A 26753-nucleotide genomic window follows, 5' to 3' on the forward strand; every position below is an offset into this window, starting at 1 on the left:
CAAAATTTATCAAATTTTATAATTTAAATAATTATTATGACGATAAAATATTTCATTGACTATATTCTTTATAATTTTTAAAATTTGAATTCGGACTAAAATTAATGTTCCATATATTTACGAAAGACTTTGTAATTTAAAAAAATATATTATTTTAATAGTAAAATTTACATTGAATGCAAATTTGAATCCACACCAAAATTTAATAGGAGTATTATATATGATCACAATAAAATAGTCTCAATTGAACTAAGCATAGGAGTAGTATAAGCATTTTTTATTTCTCTTTTCCATTTTATTCACTTTCTACTAAATCTTGTAAAGTATACAATCAAGCATTTTTGAAAGATAGAAAAGAGCATTAAAGATGATGCTAAATACAAGCAGCGTTTCAAATTTGTAAAGCTCTTTGAATCCAGTAAGGTTGTTCCACCTAAATCTCCAGTTTTACCAAATTTCCTTCTTCGCACCAATTGATTCGAAATGGAGTTCCGAAGAGATCGCAAATCCGCCATGGATCGAGCCGCCATGGACCGAGTTCTCAAAGCTGCCCGCTCTTCCGGTTCCCTCAACCTCTCAAACCGCTCTCTCAAGTTCGATTTCCGCCTTTCCAATTTTCGTTTTCGATCGCACTGCATTTTTATTACCGAATGTAATCGATTCCCCCCGCATTTTGTGTGCTGTGGTTGCTGATTACAGAGAAGTACCGGATGAGGTTTACAAAATTTTGGATGCGGTCGGTGGAGATGAGAAGTGGTGGGAGGTACTGTACTAATCGCTCGTGGATTTGCGCATTCTTTCATGCTGTATTTATAGAGGCGCGATTTATTGGTGTTGTGGTGTGCTTGCAGACTGTGGAGCTTCAGAAGCTTATTCTAGCTCATAATGATATTGAATTGCTCAAGGAAGATTTGAGAAATTTGACTTCGTTAGTGGTGCTAAATCTAAGTCATAACAAGCTTACGCAACTCCCTGCAGCTATTGGAGAGTATGTTATTTTACCAGTTTTTAATATGCAACTATTTCGAATCAATCCACAATTAAGCTGAGAACAAAACTTGGTCTGCGTTGCCAGGCTTCAGATGCTTAAGACATTAGATGTGACGTCTAATTTGCTAGTGGAAATACCCGAGGAAATTGGATCAGTTGCTTCGCTGGTGAAGTAAGTGTTCTATGTTTATCCCTTGTGTCCTTACCTTTTATAGGAATTTTCTTTATCGTTTTCGGGCCAATATAGCAACCATAACTATTTTCTCTAGCACTTTCCCTGCTTTCCATCTTTGTCATTGTCACATATGTTACCACTGTAATAATGCGAAGCTGTTCTCACATGAACTCAATCACGTTTTTGAACTTGTGATTTGTGAATTCTATGGCACCATGCTTGATGCATACTATACTATGCAGGTTTGATTGTTCGAATAACCGACTTAGCTCTCTTCCCAGTTCCTTTGGGCATTGTACATATTTGTCAGAATTGAAGGTGAATACTTTTTGTGCATGCTATTTTTGTACACATGTGCTGGGTATTATGATGTTTCTTCTTCTTGACATTAAATGATGCTTGCTAGCTTTTATAAGGCATGATCAAGCTTTAAATTTATTTGATATCTCAACTGTTAATGCTCGTGAGCCAATATGGAATATTTTCATTCCATCTGCCCAGTATCTTTAATGTAACTGATCACATATTAACATGTTACTAGCACTAACTTTGAAGGATTGTGGCTAGATTGAAAAAAATTGGTCTCTTATATCTTTAAATATCAATATGTGAGGTCCCACTAATTGTGTTAACACACTAAGCACACAGACTGCAGTTTGTTGTTGCTTCTGATGCCTTTAATATTCGAATAACTCCAATTTGGTAAGGGATTTTTGTTATTGCTTTTCTATGCTACCATAGGCACCTTGTGTTGTTACATTTTCGGATGGCTAACTTGTTTAAAGTTCCATCAAGGTCTTATGCCGCCTCGTCGTGTATAGACTTAAAAATTTTCACCTCCTTCCCTTTCTTTAGAAGGAAAGCATTAAAAAAAGTAGACTATGATTATGCTACCAAATATTATGTGGTCTTGAACTTGAAATATGGCCTTATATGCTTTATTATAGCCCTGACATATTGAAATGGCTATATGTTTGCAATTTCAGCTTTTTACTGAAGTATGTAACGTTTGAGATACGTGTCTACGTGTAGTTAAGGATGACCTTCCCACTCTCAGCACCTTCACTAGCTTCCCTTTGTCACTATATCCCTATTAACTCAAGAAACTTAGTTTCTTTACGAAATTTGGTCATTTCCTGATGTCATTTGCTTTTCTATTTTTGGTTATCCTCTCAAAAGGCATCAAACAATATCATTTCCAGCTTGCCGGATGAGCTAGCAAATTGTTCAAAATTAACGAAGTTGGATGTAGAGGTACTAAGAGCAATGCCCAGCTTATTTCATGGATCTTTATGTTCTCTCCATCTCCTCATATGTCAATTAAGATTAGTAACTCTTGATGTCATGTTATTGATCTGTTTGGCAGGGCAATAAGCTAGTATCGCTGTCACATAAATTGATTGCATCATGCCCTATGCTTATGGAACTTAATGCATGTAATATCTTGTGCTCAAAGTCTCAAACTTTGCTGTTATCTAGTTTCTTGCCATCCATTAAAGTACCCTGAAGGTTTTCTACTTTTCTACTTCTTAAAGCTAAAAATATACTCACTGGCCTGCCGGAGAGTATTGGATGCCTTGCACGTGTAATTAGGCTGGACCTTCACCAAAATAGTGAGAAATTTTTATTTTCACTATTGTCTATTGTTTTTGTTTTCTTATTATCATGATATCATCTGAATTCTAGTTGTCATGTTAATGTGTATTTATGCTTCTATATTCTGCAGGAATTTCCTCGATCCCATCATCGATTAAGGGATGCGCATCCCTTGTAGAGTTATATTTGGGGTTGGTTCACATACATAATTCGATTGGTATTCAAGGCTATCCCTTGGCTGCAATTTGTATTTAAATATAATTCATCATCTTTTGTCTTGGCTTTGTCTCTTATTATAGGAACAATGCACTGTCTTCATTGCCTGTGGAAATCGGATCATTGACTCAGCTGGGGACATTTGATCTGCAGTCAAACCTGGTAGTTACCCAAAATTACAATTAAAGTTTCTGAAGCATAAATTTCTATGAAATCTCAGTTATGATCCTATATTGCTGCTTGATTGGGTTTAATCAGATTATTAGCTTCTTTTGATCTTGCAAATGTCAACGATTAAGTTTATTTACTTGTCCAGTTGCTTTCATTGTCTCTTTTTTGGATGCAGTTGAAAGAATATCCTGTGGAGGCTTGCAGTTTGCACCTCTCTGTTCTTGACCTGTCAAATAATTCACTTTCTGGTTTGCCTTCTGAGATTGGTAAGATTTTGTTGTTCTCTTGCATATGCTGTGCACTTAAAATGTTGGTTGCATTTTTTTATTCTATCGGTGAATCTGTCTGAGGAGGACATTTGCTACTATTGGTTAGTATGATAAATCTTCACTTTCATGTGGGGTGCTGTCTTTCGAGGTGGGTTGTGAAAGCCCTTGTTGAAGAAAAGTGTGGTAGTTTTGATGAAAGGGGCAATCAATGAAATTATTTGATTCGTAAGCTTCTAACAGTAATTCCTGACAGTTAACATTCTGAATCTAATTTGAGTTATTAGTGATTTAACAGAATATTTGATGTGGTTTTTTATTTTAATCCTGCATCTGGACCCAGCTTAGCTGAAGCTCATACTATATTTTTTATTTCAAAGTATTCTTTTACAAGTGTTTGTTAGGAACCATGTAAATATCTTTTCATGGTCTAAGATCAGATCAGTTATACATGCTTACATGCATATGATCTAACATGAGCTATGGTGTCAATTCTAGGCTTGATGACAACACTGCGGAAACTTTTACTTGCTGGTAATCCACTGCGAACACTTCGGAGGTCAGACCTGCTTCTGTTCTGATTTATTCCTATTGGTTTAGGTTTTGACCAAAAAACTTATTCTCATTCAGCTCATTGGTAAATGGACCTACGACCGCTCTGTTGAAGTATCTTCGAAGTAGGCTACCAAAAGATGAAGGTGAAGTTGGTTTGTGAAATTGTCTGCGACCATATGTATTTTGCATGAGTACAATTATACAAATGGACACCCACACAACAGAAACCTTTGCCATGTATATATAATAGATTTCCTAGCTGGACACAGAGATTGTTAAGAGAAAGGAAGCGAATGGAGATGGATGGTATTGGTTGAATTCAAACGAATGGAATATGGAATAGATATTAATAAACTATCCTCTTATGAGGCCAATCCTCTAATGAGGCCCTACGGTAAATTATTGTCCTTGAACTAAACTCAAGATCCAACATCCCTCTCAAACCTCAAGGGACTTATTTATAGAACTATCAATATACTAAGCTAATAAAGATAATATTAAAATATAGACTTTAGGCCCACATTTTAAGATAGACTTCTAGACTTCCAGCTCATGATGCGTATTAGAGATACAGACTCACAAATTTTGAATGATTTCTAACTTCAAATTCTGTAATCTGTATCATGCCTGTAATTTCCTATTAATCTGCTGCAACCTGGCCTGTTTATATCTGACTATTTACATCATTTTTGTGTGTAGAGTCTGCATCAACTTCAGCTGCGAAACATGATCCTTTTGCTATGGCTGCTCAGTCATCTCTAATTTCAAAGGTAATCTCCATGAAGTATAGGTGGTGATATCCAAATTGATACTCCCTTCGTCCCACCGAAGATGACCCACTTCCCCTTTTGATTTGTCCCAACCAATGACCCACTACTAAAAATAGAAACACCTCTATCTCTACTCTATTCCATCTCTCTTACTTTATTCTATCCACTTAACACACAAAATAAAGTTGCATAAAATCCAGTGCCACCCAAGGAAGGGGTCATCTTCCTTGGGACGGAGGGAGTATTTAGTTCTGTCGTATGCAAGCATCAGGATATAGTTAATGCACTGCTGGACCATCTAAAATTGTGGTTATTCTGGTAATTGAGATCAATGATTTGCAACATTATTACTTTTCAGGAACTCTCATTAGCTGGGCTAAGTTTGAGTGCTGTGCCATCAGAAATATTGAAGTCAAGAGATATTACGAAAGTCAATCTCACAGGGAATTCAATAGAAGAGTTACCCTTGGAGCTTGGATCTTGTGTCTCCATTGAGGTAAAGATAGATTATATTCTTTTGCACATAAAGACGACCTCAGTGGATGAAAAAGAAAAAATAGCATCTTCTCTAAGTTGTGACACACTGACACCCCATTTGTGTAGTTATTCTTCTCGAGTCTTATTTTGCGTCTATATTGGTTTGGAGATGTGCTGGATGACTAGGCATGTAGTAAGTGCTACACTGCTAATACTGGAGTATATTGACCAAACACATTGTATTTGCAGGCTCTGATTCTGACTAAGAACAAGATCAAAGAGTGGCCTACCACTGTGTTGTCTTCTCTTCCTAGACTTTTGTGCTTGAAACTGGATGGTAATCCACTAAAAAAGGTAAAAAAGATTTGTACAGATTCTCTATGGTTCCACAATTTTGTTTTGGTTTTGTTCATTATGCTTCGACTCCCTTTTCTTGGGGGCTGTTTTATGTCAAAGACACTTTTTTGTAAGACACTAAATTTGGTCAATCTTGGCATGTTAAATATACTTTAGCTTATAAAATACTCACACTTCAACATTTTAAAGCTAAATTACCAATGCCGACTTCAACCTATAAATATCAATCATTGTCTGTACTTCATCCTTGGTAGGTATTGTTTTGTCCGTATTGTTGATGACATCAGGATTAGTCTAGGACTAAATGATTTCAAGATGTCTTGAAGGGGCATGTGACAGGTCATAATTTTCAACTTACTAAACTAGAGGTCTTTAGAGTAGCTTAGTAGCTTCTCTTAGGTCTGTCATTTTTCTTGTTTTCTGCACGTAGGTTACCTACAAATGTAAAGGAAGCTGGGGCAGGAACAACCATTTGCTATCATGATTTTCTTGTGTAACCTTATATGTTACTCCCTCCGTCTGCGAATTGGAGTCCCGTTTTTTCCATTTTAGTCCGTCCACGAATAGGAGTCCCGGTTCACTTTTACCATAAATGGTAATAGGGTTCACATTCCACTAACTCATTCCACTCACATTTCATTTAAAACCAATATATACAAGTGGGACCCACACCCATATTCCACTAACTCTTTTCCACACACTTTTCTTAACATTTCTTAAAACCCGTGCCGCCATGGAATGGGACTCCTAATGGCGGACAGAGGGAGTACTACGTAACTGCTTACGTCATTAGATTCATTTATTTATTATGACCCTTTACTTTTTGTTGAACAGATCCCCTCAGATGGCTTTCAAGCAGTATCCAAAATCCGGATTCTGGATCTAAGTGGTGCTGCTGGTGCACTTCCAGAAGACCCAACATTTTCTAGCTTACCGGAGCTGGAGGAGCTTTACCTGAGGTTTGTTTTAAAGATAGGTTCCACAAATTCCTTCTTCTGAATGTCAAAAATTATTGGCACTTACCACATGATGGGGCAGGCGGATGCAGATACTAGCTTTTCCTTTGGAAATAATGACTTTACAGAAGTTGCATATACTGGACTTGAGCCAGAATTCCCTTCAATCAATTCCAGAGGTGCTCTCACTCTCCCTCAACCACACACTCACATAAAATTTATAAGTTTAAATTTTTTTTATAGATATCGTTGCAAATTAGTTGTCCATTTTTGCTTGAATATTTTATTTGATGCATTAGATCTCTCCCTTATCAAATATCAACTGAATGATGATGGTCCCGTTTGTCATCATTTAGATGTTTAATGATTCTTGCAAACTTGTCGGGGAACTCGGGCCTGTTGTAGTATGCATGCAATGACTGTGCGTCTAGAGTGCACATTTGAGCTAGTAGAGTCAATTAATAATGAAATGAGAATTTTTAATGGGTAATGAAGTGATTATTCTTAGGATAATCTTTTATTGTAGTAAATGGAAATAGAATGTAAATATCAAGAAAATAACATGACATTGGGATCCCTCCCTTGCCCCAAGAATTTCCCGTCAGACCTAATCGCCTGCCAGAGTGCCAGTCACTAAATTCGCTCCATGAACCAAACATCTATGATATACTTTACTAGTTAGTAATAGTACTAATTGATAAGAACAAAATATTTTCTTAAAATAAGCTAATAAAATCATGACAATTTTTTTGGGGCAAATGGTTGATTTTGTTCCATTGTTTGGGGCATTCACCTGTCAGTATCTTATCATTTAGGTAATTACCATTTAGTACCCATCATTTCATTTCAGGAACAAAAATGTCTGCAGAAGTTTCTGGTGATCGAAATATCGACATAACAACTGAAATTACATGTCGATTGAGTGACCAGTGTGTAATTTGGGTAATCAATGTGTAATTTCATTGATGGACATGTAATTTCAGTTACGCATATTCTGATAGCCAAAAACTTTTTGCATAACATTTTATTCCACAGACTGAAACTATTGGTGTTATATGGTAATTACCTAAACGGTGAAACATATTCGGGTAAACGCCCCCAAACAATGGGACAAAATCACCCTGTACCCTATTTTTTTAAAAAGCATTAGAATAAAAAAACCTAACGAATGATTTAATTGATCTTATTTCCTTTCTTGATAATAAATGAATGATTTTTATTGCTATATTAAAATATTCTTATTCTATCAATCACTCTAGGATATATATTGGTTGATGTTTTACGTTATGCCTCAATTCTCATTCAATATAAATGAAAACAAGTATAAAGAAATCTCAATTGTCAAGGCATAATTACATCTGATACATGACTTTAAAATGTATTTTAGGTTTGCCCACGGCTTCAGAAAATTGCTGCACCATAAGCACAACCTTCATCATTTTTGCAATTACACACTAACTTCAAATTGGGTGAAGTTAAAACTGACGTGTTTGTTGGAGAAATACACATGAACAGGTTGTCTATCCTCTTGAAAAGACGCCCTATTAACAAACAAAACTACGATGAAAACTCAATTTTTAACTATGTATGACAGTATGAAGCACTTTTATCTCCATTTCAGAAAAAAAAAAGAAGCTCTTTTACCTACTACCTAGTCATCTTTGATAATTCAGAAATCCTTAAAAATAGTAGAACTTTTAGTTCTCTCTAATAACAGTATAACACAAACTAAAAAAAGATCTGCACCGAAGGGGTCAATCTGATTTACAAATTACAGTTACTTCCCAGCAGTTGTATGCTGTTGAGAAAACTGAAGCAATAAAGTGGCATTATTCTTTGATTTAGGATTTTATTCTCAGTTTGAAAATCTAATAACCTTTTAGCTGTTACAGTACTATAGTATAACAGGATATGGCTTAAAGCCATTATGTTGATACATCACACAGGAAGTCTTTCAAATAGTTTGGCTAATTATTGCTATACGCGAATTGATTTCATGGCTGGCATCACTAGTTACAGTTATTTGTCATATGGGAAATAATACTTCCTTACCATGGCTCGTTCTACCTATTTTTAACAGAAACCTATATTAATTGTTCATCATAATGTTATTGAGTCCATTCAGTCATACTAACTGCAACTTCCATTTTTTTACAGAGCATCAAGGATCTTTCTTCTCTTATAGAGCTTAACCTATCAGACAACAATATTTCTTCTCTTCCACCAAATTTGGTTGGTTCAGAATTTTCTTCTTTGATCCTATTTTACTGTTCTGTGTTTTCCATGAATTCCTCAGTAACTATCTTTGTAATTACTGCTATTGTAACCCATCTTTTCTGTTTGCTCCTATATGGAGTACTTATTATTTGAAGTCATTGGTTTTCCTCATGTTACAATTTTTTCATCTTTTTTATGAAAATGTATGAAACATGGATGGAGTCGGAATTGATTTGAAAACCCTGATACTGGAAATCGTTTGTTTAGTGTTGCCCACATTTCCTCTTTCATGCAAAATGAGTTTTTATTTATTTATTTGGTTATTATACAGTATATATTATCATGTGTGTGCGTGCTAATTGTTTGTTTGAAATTTGATTATGCAGGGTTTGCTTGAACCCAGTCTGCAGGTCTTAAAAGTTGATGGAAACCCATTGAGAAGGTACATCACATCTTAACTTGAATTTATGGAATTCAATGTTGTTAGTAAATCACATTACTAAAGCATGAACAACAACATAGTAAGCCTTAGCAATTAGGCTGCCATATTTATTTTCTGAGAAAGGACAATTTCAAATTTACTGAAACTGGTTGGTTTAATAACTTTATAATTCTAAAGCATTTCTCACAAGCTTGAAGACATTAGACAGCACACAGAATGCCCATTTGAATAATGTCTGGTCTCATCTGCTTATGCAGTATCCGAAGGCCAATTTTGGACCGAGGAACAAAAGCAATCCTGAACTATTTGAAGGATAGAATTGTCCCGCAGTAAAAAGTTTGTATTTCATCGACTAAAGTAGCCAACTTGAGGTTCCGTAGGACGAGTTGAGTTCCATAAACTCTGAAAATCCTTGTACTGTTTCAATTGTTTGTTTGTTTGTTGGTGTGTTTTTATGTATTTTTAGTATTATCTGTTGTGTCAAAGCATTCCGTTAAGCTGGAATCATGTCCCAGTTAAGGTTCAAACTTGCAGTTTCGAGCTCCTAAAATTGTTGTTGTAATGTAGTATTAGTATTATTCACATTCCTACTTGACACTCTTTATCGACGAGTCAAGTGTGATTCGAGGGTCTCAAGTTTGTAAGGTTTGTGCTATAACAGAGCCACTTTTTTATATATATAATTCAAGTTTTGATCCTAGAATTTATGCTAGAAGATTACAAGTCTTCATTACTGGAGGGGCTCCAATTTTTATTGAAAAATGATTAATTTAGAAAAGTTTTTATTTTTTAAGCTGTTTCTGTTAAAGTATAAACTAGCTCGACCAAGCTTGATTTTCGACTTTAGAAGACTGTTATCTTCACCTCAACTTTCTCATTTACTACGTGAGCCCAACATTGCAGTAAGATGAAGTGGATTATATCGTGGGTATTATATACCTATTCAGTTTTAAATGCTAAACACCAATCACATTATTATAAAATAATGTGGAGTTCATTACAACTATAGGAAATTAAGAGATTTAAAAATAATGATGTCATCTGACGTAGTTTAAAAATTCAGAGTTCATTATAAGTTTGTTATTAGTTCGTTATAATAAATTTATGATAAAAAATGAAAATGAATAATAAATGGGATCGAATAAAAATGATAAATTGGACTAAAAATGGGAGACGGATGGAGTACTATTACGACATAATGTAATAAACCATCTTTTAAAGATTTGTTAAGAGACGGGAGCTTTCTAATTCTAATGATACCATATACTGAGGAATGATATGCTACATACCTTATATGGGCTCTTTATGTGAGCAAAACTCTCGTTTGACCCATTTTTAACGTTTTTCGTTTCGATTTATCTATTTAGTTTGATTCTAATACACTAAAAAATGTTATTGCAATTTTTAATTTCACAAAATTCATAAAAAACAAAGCTTGATTTATTATTTTATTCATTTATTTGAAATTATAGAGAAAACGAGCAAATCGAGCTTTGATTTTTATAAATTTTGTGAAATTAAAAACTGAAATAACATTTTTTAATGTATTAGAATTAAACTAAATGAATAAATCGAAACGAACAACGCTAAAATTGTGTCCAACAAAAATGATGCTCACATAAAGAGCCAAAATACTTATAGCATATTATTCCTCACCATATTCTTTATATTTTTCGTTTTCCTCAAACTCCAACTCACCAAATTGAAAATAATGGGGAAAGTAATAGTATTGGTAAACATCAATTAGTAGAAGTGGGTGCAACTCGCCTGTTTTGCTATTTTTATACTTCAACTATGTAAAGTACAATAATGAATTCAATGACATCAACCCAAACCTACATACATTGATTAATAGAATCCTATAGCTAGCAACAGATAATCCTTAACTAATCTAATGATGATATTATCAATTACTGTAATTCAGTAACGACCAATTAATATCGATCGTAGAATATTACATCAGTCACTGTCCAACTTCCGAACCAATCACCCATACTAGATTATATTTCCAATATATATTTTTAAACTACCCACTTGCTTAATATCTCCTTTCAGATTAATTTATTATCAAGCCTATGATTTACGATTCAATCTTAATATTGACTTACTTGCCTACACTAAAAAATGAGTCAAGAAAGGGAAAGTGCAAAAAAGCGTCAAAAAGTATTCGTACAAATTTATTTTTGTTGGCTAATGATTGTGACGAAATTCAATATAACATCAAAAGTTAAATAGGAAAACCTCAATCTTGATGTAAATAAAAACATTTATTCATAAAAACATAAAAAAGGAGAGAGCCGCATTAAAAAAAAGGGTAGAGCCGCATATTCACAATAAGCTCTTGAGATTACTGATCATCATGACTCAAAAAAAAAAGAAAATCAAATAAGGGAATCGAAATGTTCCCTAAAAACATGAAGAATGTTAGCAAAGGTGACGATCCCTCCGACGCTGCAATCGTCTTCCATCACCCACACATAGTTTACTCGGCACGTGATCGCCTGAATCATCACCGCCACCAGCGAGCTTCCGCGGTGGCACACCACGGCCTCCGCCCGCCTCCCCATCGCCATCCGCGGATTGCAATTGGCCGAGGCCATGATCTCCTTCACCATCCCTTTCAGCTTCCTCTCCTTCAATTTCTCCTCCACAACCCTCACCATCTCCTCCGTCGGCCCGCCGCAGTCCACGTACGCCATCAGATCCCCCGCCGAGAGCGTCAGAACGGCCGCCGCTGCCGTCTCGTCGCAGCACGACAGCGCCGGGGGGGAGATCTCTCCGATCAGTCCCCCCTCCTCGTCCACCACCGCCACCGACGTCTGCTCCGCTAATGACCGCGAAATCGCTCCGATTGCGGAGGCGGCGGCGCGATTGTACTCGACGGAGAGGAAATTGGGGGAGATTACACCTAGGGTTTCGATTGGCAGCGTGGCGATGGGGGAGAAGAGGCCGATTGAGCTGAGGAGGAACCTCACCACGTCCTCCTGCGTCAACCAGCAGAATTCGTGGCCGGCGGTTGCTGATGATCTCTTCCTCCTCGAACTCGAAATGCTGCTCCGTATCGGCACCACCAGATTCTGAGCTCCTTGGATCATCAAATCAATCGCTTCCAGTAAGCTGCAACCAAATTAAGCTAGGGCTCAAAATTGAAATTGAAGTTGAAATTCAAATTCAAATTCAATTGGAGTACCTTGCTGAGGGATCGATGTGTGTGACGCGGGTAGTGGAGTGAGAGAGGAGAAGAGAGAGAGGTTGGTTGAGAGAGGAGGCGTTCTCCTTTTTGCAGAGGTAGCAAATGATATCGGCAATGCAAATTTTGGCGACGCAAAGGCAGTTGAATTTGGGGGAGTTGTGGTCGCAGGTCCAGACGCTGAGGAAGGTGTCGGGGGAGGATTTGAGGGCGGCGAGGGCGGTGGCGATGGTGGCGGAGGAGGGGAGGGAGCGGAGAGGGGGCTTGCCGAGGCAGAGATCAGCCACCTGGTAAGCGGACAAACTGATAGCCATGCAAAATGAGAAGGCGGAGATATCGAGATTGAAGACGAATTGAAGTATGGAAGAGTGGGAATGGTGATGATGGAGAAATGGAAGGAGGTGCGTGTGTATTTATGGCGGCCTCGAGTGTACACAAGAGTATTAAAATATGGAGTAATAATTATTATTATAATTTATAATGTCATGTACTAGTAAATCCAAGTGCTGTCCAGCCTGTCTCGCGACAAACTTTCTGGACACTGTTTTTTTTGACTTCTATTCTTGTTAGAGTCGGACCAAAAATCACTCGGCCCTGTAACTCGATGTTAGGATGCAAACTACCAGCATCTCCAATGGACGGACTCTCTATCGCCCTTCTCAAAAATATCTCCTACCACGTTATAAGGACTTCTCACTCTCTTGCCATGTTATAAGGACTTCTCACTGCATAATATACCCTTTCTGCGCGGACTTCTCCTAATAAAAAAATTCACAAATATTCAATTTACGTTACGGAATTAAAATTTCGACACAAATATGGACGGGAAAATGCAACAACTTCACTAAAAAAAACTTACATAATTAAATTAAAAAAAAAATTACATAGTCATAAAAAAAGCCCAAGCTTCAACAAATGTGACCCCCGACTCACTCCTCGTCCTCCGCATCGCCTCCGTCACCAGTGCGCTGTCGTGGTCCTCGCCGCCAGTCTCGGCGCCATCATCTCCAAAGGGTGGCATCCCCAAATCATGCCTCAATGTGTCGATGACATCCTTCAACATCCTCTTGTGGAAAGGATCGGTCGCGTTATGCCACTTATGCATGGTCTGTACCAGGCTAGCCATTTGCTGCGCGCGGGCGAGATTGTTGTACTCTTGATGGGCCTCCGATTGGACCTCGTCGGACCCGCTGGCGCTTCCCCTTGCCATCCGCTGCGCAGTCTTTTGCCCAATCGGACGACGGCGGCGGCAGGAAGACGATTGAGGGGTCGGGATTACTGCCTCGGCTTCGGGGAGCTCGTGTGAATTGGCACTGCTGCTGTACTCACCGGAAGCGCTGATTTTCGTCCACTTCGGCCAGCCCGCTTCAACCCCCGCACAAAACTTTTGGGAATTCTTCACCACGAGAAAGACCTTCCAATGCTCGAATTCACGGAACTTTAACGACCTGTCGGGGTACTGCTACATGGCACGGATCTTCACATCCTCCTCGGACATACTGCTGGTTTCCTAGCGGAGGTTGTTTTGGTAGAGGCCGGCAAATCGACTAAGCTTAGGCCTCAACCGCTCCCACTGTTTCCGGCATTGCTCGGGACCGTGAGGCTTCACATCAGCCGGTTTCCATTTGAGGTAGCCTTGACTAATGCGAAACCACATTCTGTCGATATGCTGGTTATTCCCGATGTAGGGATCCTTGACTACACCGACCTAGGCCTTCGCAAGCGCAACGTTTTCCGCTACGGTCCAGATGGTCCTCCTTCCCATCTCCTCCACATCCTCCTCGGCCCCCGTACGTGAGGAAGAGGCTGGGCCTTTCCCCTTGCCCTTGCCTTTGCCCCTGCCCCTTGCCACTATCCCTGTCTAACTGGGACTCCCTGACCGGAGATAACCCCAACTCCTCAAAAGAGAAAGTGTCGATGCCGGTGAACTGAGTATCCAGAGGAGTACTCTGGGGGGAATCACTAGACAATAAATCCATATATGGGCGATAGACATTGTCCACAGGTGTTTGGGGGCCCCTGCTACCTCCCCTCCCCCGCGCAACGGCAGGCATGAGCTGCATTATACTGGGCATCATGCCCCCCATTCATCCTCCCCATCCCCGCTGCCCTGGGCATTATTCCCGAAATCATCCCACTCATCTCACCCATCCAATTGTAAAATTGTAGTACAGGGACATTTGGGGATGCATCCCTGCCATTTAGGGAATCATCCCCGCATTTCCGCTCACGTTTCCCTCACCTCTGGCCGGGAAAGTCGATGTATGTGACTCGCTCATGGCGGGAGAGTTCTTATCGTTCTCCATTTATCTTTAACAGAAATGAAATTTAGATGTAGAGAGAGAAACTTGTTAGTGCGAATGAAATGAAGTTCAACGAGCAGTATATATAGAGCTTTTTTTTTAAATAAATAAAAGTGGCGGACGTCTGCCCGCCCTTCCGTCGATGGCCGCACCCTTCCCGCGTCCTCACCGGACGTCTGGGGCGCCCTTCCCGGAAGCCTCTCCGAAGGGCGACGAGAAGGGCGTTGTTGGAGGTGCTCTAATACTCCCTCCGTCTGCGAATAGGAGTCATGTTTTTTTATTTTAGTCCGTCCGCAAATATGAGTCCGGTTCACTTTTATTATAAATGGTAATAGGGTACCACATTCCACTAACTCATTCTACTCGCATTTCATTTAAAACTAATATATACAAGTGATACTCATATTCCACTAACTCTTTTCCATCCAATTTTTTTTAACATTTCTTAAAATCTGTGACGTCAAGGAATGGGACTCCTAATGGTGGACGGGGGGAGTACAACATTGAAGAATGATACTCCTCTGTCCCAGATAATTTGACCCAGTATTCCATTTTCGGTCCGTCCAAGATAATTTGACTCATTTCACTTTTTTAACATTTTTGGTAGTGGACCTCATATTCCACTAACTCATTCCTACTCACATTTTATTATAAAACTAATATATAAAAGTGGGACCCACATTCCACTAGCTTTTTCAACTCACTTTTCATTACATTTCTTAAAACCCGTGACCGGTCAAAGTGGGGCGAATTATCTGGGACGGATGGAGTACTTTCTATAGAAATATGCCATTTAGAATTGACACGAGTTTTAATGTGTAATTGGTAAAGTAAGAAAAAATAAAAAAAGTAGTTGAAAATGTATAGTAGATGATGAGACTCAAATGATAAAGTAAAAGAGAAGGAGAAAAATGTTACCATAAATTAATATAGACTATTTCTATCAAACAGACGAAAAAAGGAAATATGACTTATTTATATGCGACAAATGGAGTAGGAGTTAAAAATAATATATTATAAATGTTGTCCAACCCTACTTAGTTTGAGATTCTTTTGGAATGACAAAAAAAAAATTTGAATGGCTCAACTCAAATGGAAAATATTAAACTAATGTGCGATCAACGATCCGAACATACAAGTGTGAATATGTTGGATAAGATTTATTTTTACTGTTTTTTTAATTGGATATATTCGACTAATTTTTAAATAGTATTGGGTATGAGTTTTGGTATATAATTTTAATTTTTCAAAAAAGCTAATCTTTGAAATAATCAGATTAATTAATTAAAAATTTTTGGCAAACAACCAGAAGGTTTCTGTTGTCGTACGTACTTTCAAGTGTGTAATCAAATATGGGTTGAGTGATATTAATTGATTCTATAATCTTAAATTATGGTTATATTTTACGCGTTACCAAAATCCTTCAAATTTGTATAATTTTGACTCCACCCACTTGGCCTTGTCCTACACCTTTGTAGTTTAGTAAGGAGATGTAAATGTGAATGTGAATGTGAATGTGAATGTGAATTTGATTATATGAATAAATAAATAATTTTAGGTAGCAACATGCCATGCCAAATCACGTTTAGTACCTCACGCAACCCTATTGCAATATGTCCCTAAATCAAATATTAGAAATATCCGAGTAGCATTTAATTGATTTCGAAAAGCACAATAATGCGAGCTAGCAGATAAAAGCCCTTTTAAAGGGAGAAGAGGAAGAAGAATCCATATAGTATAATGTTTATCTAGTTTGAAATTGACATTTGACTTTATCATACACTCATTATTATTCATAAAATTGTGTTTAATTAAAGTTTTCTCCAATCCCAACACATTAAATATTTATCATGTGAAAACAAACCGCTAGTTTGGTTGTCACCGATACAACAACCAAGTTTTGAACAAGAATAGCACCAACCATCACAAACTTTAAATTCTTTAAATCCTACTATACTAATTTGTGTCTTTGACCGATCAAGAAATGCTTTTGTATGCTAATTTAGAAATAGTTGTTGGACATTTATAGAGTGAACCAATCTAGCTCTAAATGTCTGAAGTTCTTATGTACCCAATTATCTAATACTCCCTCCGTCCCAGTTTTACGTCCCAGTTTTAGAGTCACATTGCTATAAAAGTTCGTCCCAGTTTTAGAGTCACATCTAGAATTTTTCATATTTGGTTATACAATTTTACCCCATTGTTCATCAAAATAACATCAAAATGTCATTATCTACATTAAAATAAACCAAAGCAAAAAAAAAATACCAAAAAGTCAATAAGAGATCCACCTTCAACCAACTCACTTCATTTATTACATACTCCACCATCTCACTTCATTAATTACACACTCCACCAATTCCTTAAAACTCATGCCATAACTAAATGTGACTCCAAATGTGGGACGGAGGGAGTAACATAGTAACTTCTATGTTTCTCGTGGAGAGTTTGTTCCTTATGTCGTTTAAGACACAACCACCAACGCTGAAAGCTTGCTCAATAGTGAAAGTGGAAGCAGAAACGGCAAAAATATCTTTCACCGAGTATGGAAACTCTTTGCCATCCTTTGACCACTAGTGAAGTACGTATTGGTTTGGAGGACCTGCGTCACTAAAAATAGAGAGTGATTCCAAGTATTTCTCTAGTCATTAGTAGCTATAATCTTAGTAGTACTGTCGTATAGATCTTGTGATTCTTCAGCTACGTTTGGATCAACAAAACTACTACAATCTGTTTAAAATCCAAAATCATACGGTCCAACACGAGAATTTTGTCCTTGGTGAGAATTGTTATTATCCCTCCGTCCGCCATTAGAATTCTCGATTTACTATTTTAATTCGTCTGCCATTAAGAGTCTTAATTTACTTTTACTATAAATAGTAAGTAGAACCATATAATTAATTGAGCTATTGCTTGTGTATTGTGTGGTGCCGAAAATATCTTAAATACAATTAATGGTATTGCTTGTTCATTGTCCAACTATTATCAACAATTTGCACTAATACCCATAGAAACTTTTGATTGAGCATTTTTCTCTAGGTACTTACTGTTGAACAATAGATCAACCCATAAAAGTTGTACTTATATTTTTTTTCGCGACTTGATTATAGACTTGTTGGACATTGTATTCATTTTCGTTGATATCAAGAGCACTAAAAGGTAAATGTTTCATTGCAACAAATCTAGCCACAACATCAGTAGAATTTTGTGACCATATTTGAAAAATGACTCGTACCAGATGATGATTGGGAAGAACCAATCCCAGGTAGGAAGCTGAGTTGAGTTTTGGTTGTGCGATATCATGCTTGGCTGTATGCTTTGCTCTATATGACGAATAAACGTCGTATTGACGACTTAGTCTTCTTTGTTTTCCTTTCATTTTCCACTTGATCATGGATAATTCCTTTACCCTTATTATCACGGAGTACCGGGAGAAAAAAGACATATTCGCTCCGTCCCATCTCAAGTGACTGATTGTTTTTCGGCACGCATTTAAGGAAAATGATACTAACAAATAGTTAAAGTGGAGAGAATGTAAATTGAGTAAGAGAATAATGTAAATGCGACTCTCTTCTATATTATTCTCTTTTACAGTACTTTACTTTTCTCTCAATTTTAACTACTATTATCATTTTCGCAAAACAACGACTAAAAAGAAATCAATCACTTAAACTGGGGCGGAGGACGTATTAATTTTATGATATTTAATTTAAGCATATAGAAATAATAATTTGCAAGAATAAGCACTAAAGTAAAAAAAAAGGGGGGGTGGGGGGATTTGGAAATTGAAAATAGAATTCTTTGTTAACATAATAGTAAAAATGAATGGGAGTGTACGTATAGATAAAAATGGAAGGAGAAATTGCCGGTTTTGAAAAAAAAATCTAAAAATTCAAAAAATCACATTACAACCTATTTCTCATCGGTTTTGGTCAGAAACTGCCGGTTAACATCTGCGTTAATTTTCTGACAAAAACCGCAAAATGGCAGATATTCATTACCTTTTTTGCAGACTATGTCTGCCCAAGGCTAACCTTGATTGTCGAGCCTATAAATCAGCAAACCGCCGGCTTCTGTTTAATGATTTTTTGAATTGTACCCGAATCGACGACACTGTTACAATTGAACCTTTTTGCATCCGATTTTGAGTCTTGTACTTGGATTTAGTGGTTCAGAATTGATGATTATTCATCGGTCTGGTTTAAACCGCTCACCTCTAATGTGGTCTATCTTAATTTACCAATTTATGGATGGCAAGTAAACAATTTTATTTCCACGTCATTTATAAAATAATTGATTGGAAATATATGCTGTCTCGGGTCTTATCACGTCTCTGTGATAATTTTGTAAAGGTTTGTAACTTTTATTTAGAATTATCAATTATTAATGTCTTAAAATGTTAATAATCCAAAATTTAAAGGGTAATTTATTCAATCTTATTACAATAATTGGTTTTGTTTGACAAAAAAACTATTACCATGTGCAAAAACAACCCCATTCACGTTGCCTGTAAATTAGTTTGGTGACAAACACTGTGAACGCGTTAGTTAAATAACAACTAATCCATTTGATTTGATTTAATTATTTTTAACTATACAAACCTTTTATATGCGGAACCACGTTATTCATGAATCATGACAAAAGTATAAAAGGACTAGATATATAGTTTACAAGCACGTTGCATGTGATATTATATGCAAGTTATTAAATGCCAGTCAAATATGCCTTTAATTGTTAATTCCACAGTTTTTTTTAATAAAGAAAAATTTGGTTAGTAGGTTTGGAAATGAAATAGTTTGAACGGTAAGTTAACTGCTTTGATCCACTTTTTTACGAGCCGAAACAAGACTTACTTATTCTACGTCCTCTCCCTGGATTGAAGTGATACCATTTCCCGCTTCTCGACTGCTACCCGTTGCTTGTTTGTTTACAGGTTCAATGATTGCTCCCTTCTTTCTTGATTTTTTGTTCCTTGACTACACCTTTTTGGGTGCCTTCTTTTGGGTGTTTGTGTCGTGTCGTGTCCTGTCTATGTGTGCCTTGGTTGTCTTTTTTGTTTTATTTCGCTCTGTTTGAGTACATTGTATTGTCTAGATTCTGAAGCAGCTCGTTTGGGATAGTTTTCTGTGCGCTCCTTATGGTTCGTTGTTGCTTTTCAGCTCACCATTCCTTAATAAGTATTCCTATATGAAATTAAAATGACAGTAGTGTTTTGTTAGTCAATGATTTCCTTCCTCACACTAATTAACGCGATCCAAAAAACTCATTTAGCTTATGATATAGGACTATACGGAGAGGTTCTAACGAAAAACATTCTCATTATGATAATATTGGAATATTTTTCAATTATAGATTGTGAATTTCTACTGATGATATATCTTAATACTTAACTATTTAACAAATGCAGATCTAATTAAGATCGAATCTTGAAGATGATGAAATTAAACTTTTTAAGTACAATTAGTTTTCACTACAAATAGTGCTATTTTATACGTTCAGATACAAATATATATGGAATGTCATGCATGTATAATATTTTTCGTTTCCCAACTAGTTCGAAACCTAAATGAGTTTAACTTTAACTCATATATTAGTTAATGAGAATGAATGTCCTTTTATTGTACAATATTTAAGTAATTCATGAATCAAAGAGATGCAGTAATAAATTCCTCCAAATTATACCAAAGGTAATAATTCAAACTAAATGTCTTTTAAAGATATGATCATCACTAAATGAAAATAATAACCATTTTTTGTTCAGAGTACTTCCTCCGTTCCTCAGTAAATAAATCGTATTCTTTTTTTAGTTGTACCATTGTAGCTAAATCATCTTTTTTTGACAAAAAAATCTCTTCATTTTTCTGCTTTTTTTTCTTTCCACTTTATTTTGCTTTAACTTAACTTATTTAAAATTTATTTTTTAAATGTCATGCTAAAAAAAATATCTCCACGAAAGGATTACTACTATTTTGTCGTTAATTATAAAGATTCCCAGCATCGAAGCGAAAAGGTACCATAAAGGATGCATGCACATGATGGGATGGCCATGGCCCCATCATCATCAATATTTAGTTTTGGATTTAATAAATACGTACAGCTCAGAATCAGAAAATCTGTACTCCACTTTTCATGATGATTATGATAAGTGAGCGAACTCCAATAATAAGTTGTATGAGACGTACTCAACTTTATCTCTTTTGCTTCCATGATTAATTATGTAGAACTTATTCTTTATCTTCATCTTCATCTTTCCCTCTGCTTATCCCCATCTCCTATTTTATCTCTTCACACTCAACATTTTTCATTCCAACTTCCACTTCTTGTTAATAAAGACATTTTTTTCAGCATGGAGTTTAAGAATAATGTATTAAATGGATGATGGAAAAAGTAAAAGAAATAAAAAAAAAATAAAGTAAGAAGGAGAATTTACTTTTTGTCAAAAATAGAAATGATTTAATTAACGTGAAATTTTCTAATATAAAAAAATGACTCTATTAACATGAAAAAGAAGGAATACTTTTCTTTTTATTTTACAATACGTGACAAGGCAGTTTTAAATTTGCCATATACCCCTCTTTCTTTCTTTAAGGTATTTGAAATTACATTTACAGTCGCTTATCTTAGCTGGTGATTGCTTATCTAACTATTACAGCACCAAACATGTCACATGTTATATACGTTATTAAAAGCTCCTATTAAGAAACAAGAATCTTCTATATATTGTCCAAATATCACATGCTTGCCACACGATAGTCGATACATTTTATCATTGAAATGGTGGCCAAACATGAGATTGAAAAGCACACAGTTATGGGCCCTACACCTATCAATCTGATCTATATCTATATATTGAAAGAGACTTAAACAACACACCAGTGTTTTAAAAATCGGACCGGACCGGCCGGTTGGACCGGTCGGACCGCGAACCGGCAGCTGGTCTGGTCCGGTTTGGCTCTTAAAACCGTTCGCGTGTTGAGCCGCCCTGAACTGCTGGAACCGGCCGGTTGGACCGGTTGAACCGGAAACCGGGAATCGATTTTTATATTTAAAAGTTTGTTTAAAATATGAGACTAGAGGGGATTGAACCCTAGACCTCTAGGTAAGAAATTAACACCTCTACCACTTCACCACATGATCTTGAATGAATTATTGTGAACATTAATTATTGTTATATATTAACTCCATAATTTTTTGTCCAACAAATTCATAATTTGTGTTTAGTTTTATACTTTAAAGAGTAAAGGTCAAAATTGGTCCTCAACATATGCCCATTTTATCATTTTGGTCCTAAACTTTATCTTTTGGATTTTTTGGTCCTGAACATATGAAAATTTGATCATTTTGGTCCTCCGTCAACATTTCCGTTAATATTTAACGGTCAACCATGTTAATCACAATTTTGACCAACTTAAGCAATTTTTAATTATTTAATAACTCTTAATCATAACTTTAATTATTTTAAGGATATAATATCATTTAAAATAATAAAAAAAGAGTTTTAGAAAAAGAAAGAAGTCTTGCAGACATTCGCGATCCACTCTCTCTCGCCCTCTCTCACTTCGAAGGCGCCGGCGACCGGCGAGCGGCGGCTAGTTTCTCGGCAGATGGAGAAGGAGAAGGGGGAGGGGAGGGGTGGGGGAAGAGGAAGAGGAAGAGGAAGAGCACCTGCCTCTCAAAATCGAATCCGACTGAGAATCGACCTTAAGCACCGTCTCCGACTCAAATTCCACCACCTGCCTCTCAAAATCAACCGCGACCACCACCTCCGACTGAAATTCCACCGCCCCGACTGAAATTCACACTCATAAATATTTGGATTTGGGATTCTGGGGTTTAACATAGATTTATGAGTGTGAATATTTTGTGGAAATTTTGGATTTGGGATTCTGGGGCTTTATTTAGATGCAAGTGTATGATTTTTTTTTTTGGGGAATGTGGATTGTGATGAACTCGAATTTGTTGGGTGTGTGTTTATGGTTTGTCATGTGGAGTTTAATTTCCAGAATCAGTTCATCATAATTTCCAGAATCAGTGCAACACAAGATTAGTTCATCACGCCGGACTAGGTGCTCTTCCCCTCCCCCTCCCCCTCCCCCTTCTTCTTCTCCATCTGCCGAGAAACTAGCTGCCGCGCTCGCCGCTCGCCGACGCCGTCAAAGTGAGAGAGGGCGAGAGAGAGTGAATCGGAATGTCTGCAGACTGATTTATTTTTCAAAAACTCATTTTTTTTATTATTTTAAATGATAAAGTTATTGATTAAGAGTTACTATTAAATAATTAAAAATTACTTAAGTTGGTCAAAATTGTGATTAACATGGTTGACCGTTAAATATTAACGGAAATGTTGACGGAGGACCAAAATGATCAAATTTTCATATGTTCAGGACCAAAAAATCCAAAAGATAAAGTTTAAGACCAAAATGATAAAATGGACATATGTTGAGGACCAATTTTGACCTTTACTAATTTTTAGTTATGATATGTTTAATTTTAATTATAAGCCACTAAATTTTATTTTTATTGATGTAATATGGAGTATATATAATTAATATAGTTTATTACTCCATATTTACTAATAGTTCAAGTTTAATTTTATGTATTAACTAATAATACTATTATAGTATATATTTATCCAAATTAACTAAAAATTGATATTTAGTTTTATATATTGTATAATATTATTTCACCATATAAATGTTTTGAGATAATATGAATTTTATCTATTTATTATATGTAAAATATGTACTTTTTTGGCTACATTAATTAAAAATTTATATATTTAATAAATATTTAAATTTTACCATTCACTTAATTAAAATACTCTTAATATTTAATTTACTTAAAATGTTTAATATATGTTTTTATTATATGTTATATATAATTGTAATATATTACTCACTAAATTTAATATATTTTGTAAGAACATATTTAATTTTATATTTGCAAGGTAAAACGGTTCGACCAGTGATTGAACCGGTCGGACCGGTTGAACCGTGAACCAGTAGTCTCACCGGTTCACCAGCCGATCCGATTTTTAAAACATTGCAACAAACTAAGCTCATGGAATTGACAATAACAACAAGAGTTCACAATCGAGTACAAATTTGAACATCTAAATTATTTACTGCCATTGTTATCATATGAAAAAACTTCCTCCTCTCAAGCAATTGAGTTGAATCAACTAATTTGATGTGCTTTAAATTATCTGCTTCAGAAAAATGAAGATGTCAACACCAATTACTAGCATTTGTTAGCAAGGAAGAAATCATAGAACATCAAGTATATTTACGGAAGCATATTACCTGGAAATTAGAAAAAGAATAAGAATTAATACTAATCCTAGATGCATCTTAACATAGCATATATAAAAATACAACCCGACTGGGTAGGACAATGTGTCTCAAATTGGGTAATATACACTTTCATTTGTTATTACGTTACATAAGATATGGTTATCACTTAAAAATAATAATAATAATAATAATAATAATAATAATAATAATAATAATAATAATAATAATAATAATAATAATAATAATAATAATAATAATGTGATTACAAAGTTTCTAAAAGTCAAATATGGTTATCCATTTCATTAAATGTAGTCAGAATTTGTCGTTGGTGGAAAAGATTAAATAACTATTTAAATTCGTAATATTATATGTCAAGCTCAAAATTTATAGAAAATAACAAAATTTTGGAAAGTTTCATACTAGATGTGAATATACCAAAACTAGTGAAGACATGGTACAGAACCAACTTATCCTCATCATCATCATGTGTCATCGTTAAAGTTATAGAACATGCATAATATACCTATCGTGATTCAAAATCAAATAAAGGCATCATAATTGAATCAATTTTTAATTCAAGTTTTGCAGTGAAAATCTGATTTAGAGCTTTCTGGTGCTAACGAGATTGTATACGGCCATGGGCAGTCAGGCAGAGATAGATAGACGCTCAAAATGAGAGATCAATCCTTCAAAATCACTATTTTACTATTTCCTTATAATTATATCTAATAATTATATTTAATAGTAATTAGGAATCAGGATTGACAAATAGCATATTAATATGTGTTTGACTTTTTTTTTTGTTTCAGTACTGATATAGATAAAATATTTGCTTCAATAATTTTTACTATAATTATTTATATTCTAAGTTGCTTTTGTATTACTAGCTCATCATACTTTGACTTAAGCTTTTGTGTTATATCCAAAAAAATTTGAAGTTAGGAATATAATTAATTTACCCACCATAAGTGATAAAATAATACACCGTCATAAAATTGGATTGACACAAACTGAGTTTGGAGCCTATGTTGGGCCGGAATAGTATAGCCATTATTGCCTAATTTGAAGCACCTAGTTTTAATATTGGGCCATATCCATTTATTGGGCCCAATTATTATTTTGACGCCCCACCATCAATTGGATACATTTGAGAGTATATTTATGTCTCCATTTTTCTTTCTGAATTTGAAACTTATTAGTACTAAACGTATAAGGGTTGTTAACATATTGTGAAGTTGTGCCCTTGCAAATTATATTGTGAATGGTTGAGCTTACAAGCGTTGTTTCTACCTACTATTATCTAAAAATAATCAAGTTATTAATGACTGGACGAAACCAAGAAATCACCCTTCACGTGCGAAATTATAAAAGATCCCCTTTAATCCGTTTTATCGATTTTGTTCGGATCCGCCTTTTCTTCCGAAAAAAAGCTCGAAGTGAGTAGCAAGAAGTGAGCTCGTTCTTGAGCTGAGAGAGCCGTTGTAATGTCACATATATTAGCTCGGACATAGATGTTTTGCATAGAGAGATAACACACAATACACACACTCAAATTGAGGATTTTAAGCTCTAGCTTGAGATTCGTTAGAGCATTCGATTTGTATGTGAGAGACCTTCTTGAGAGTTTGATTCAATAAACTTCATTAGTCTTCTCCGTGGATATAGGCAACCTTTTGCCAAACCACGTAATCGTTGAAGTGTGCTTTACATTTCTTGTTTGTGTGAGTACAATCGGTGGCTAAATCCTAACAAATATATTCTCAACTCCAATAATTTAATTTGACTTTAAAGTGGCAAAAATTTGTCCTCCCTGTTTCGATTCAATAAATGCAGAATTTGGCCCAATAACTAAGGGGGGCTCTGTTTTGCACAATAATAAACACACAACTTCATATCATAATAGTGCCCTCTCCTTTCTCTCAAGTTAATATTTGTTGAATTCGTGGCAGGGCCCCTATGCTTTTGTACAGTAATAAATAAACATTAATGCAATGTAAATATAGGCAGCAACACTAGTTTATTAGTAGTATTTATGAAAGTATTAAAATATCATACAAGTAGTAAAGTAAGGTATGATATATGAGAAAAAATGTAATGATCAAGACATGTCACAGTATCAATAGATTTTTGACAAAATGAAAATACATATATTCATAATTCCAATTAGATATATAAACAATGGAACCCTCTAAATTATATGGAAAGCTTCTACCCATTCCATGTATAATGCATACACTATTATGTATAGATTTTAATATTTAATCGATTTTCATGATTACTGTCAAGGTCATCTTAAACATAAATACAGAAATCGATCACGTCACCCAATTTAGATTAGGTGTTTACCTTTTTTTTTCTCATTATTTATATATATAAAAAAATCTAGATAAATAAAACATGTAATTATAACTGCAAGTTTATTAGCATTAAATACATATAAATTAAATTAACCATATAAATAATTCTGAAGTGTATAAATTAAATTAATTATATGACTAATTATATAATGTAGTTTTTGTTTTGATTGTATGAATATTATATATGAGTGCTATGTTAAATTATAAAAATAGTTAAATAATAATAAGATGATCTAAAAACTAAGATTAGTACATTTTATCCTTTTCAATACACCATCAAAAAATTCCATAAACAAAAATTCCACAAATAACATTTAAATTTAAAATTATAAAAAACTAAAACTACTATAACATAAAGTGATAGTGATCCCTAATTAAAAAATTTGATCTTATCAAAGTTAATTGATACTAGTAGTTAATAC

General features: G+C 35.4%; 2 protein-coding genes across 2 annotated transcripts; one reads left to right on the top strand and one right to left on the bottom strand.

Moving 5' to 3' along the window:
* The first annotated feature begins 342 nt into the window (after window positions 1-342).
* LOC125192208 (plant intracellular Ras-group-related LRR protein 6) lies at window positions 343-9891 on the top strand. The gene is made up of 21 exons (XM_048089723.1): window positions 343-593; window positions 700-763; window positions 852-988; window positions 1076-1162; window positions 1408-1483; window positions 2345-2419; window positions 2532-2601; window positions 2701-2778; window positions 2892-2952; window positions 3061-3139; window positions 3324-3414; window positions 3913-3973; window positions 4045-4112; window positions 4669-4739; window positions 5098-5235; window positions 5466-5570; window positions 6408-6532; window positions 6612-6708; window positions 8687-8761; window positions 9133-9188; window positions 9446-9891. The coding sequence occupies exons 1-21, from the start codon at window positions 484-486 to the stop codon at window positions 9519-9521; spliced, it is 1800 nt and encodes a 599-aa protein (XP_047945680.1). The 5' UTR covers window positions 343-483; the 3' UTR covers window positions 9522-9891.
* Window positions 9892-11515: 1624 nt separating this feature from the next.
* LOC125197238 (CBS domain-containing protein CBSX5-like) lies at window positions 11516-12787 on the bottom strand. Its single transcript, XM_048095958.1, has 2 exons — window positions 12379-12787; window positions 11516-12305 (listed from the first exon to the last, which is right to left on the bottom strand). The coding sequence occupies exons 1-2, from the start codon at window positions 12690-12692 to the stop codon at window positions 11570-11572; spliced, it is 1050 nt and encodes a 349-aa protein (XP_047951915.1). The 5' UTR covers window positions 12693-12787; the 3' UTR covers window positions 11516-11569.
* Between the last annotated feature and the right edge of the window lie 13966 nt (window positions 12788-26753).

The sequence above is a fragment of the Salvia hispanica genome, chromosome 6 (assembly GCF_023119035.1).
Source record: "Salvia hispanica cultivar TCC Black 2014 chromosome 6, UniMelb_Shisp_WGS_1.0, whole genome shotgun sequence".
Classification (NCBI taxonomy): Eukaryota; Viridiplantae; Streptophyta; class Magnoliopsida; order Lamiales; family Lamiaceae; genus Salvia; species Salvia hispanica.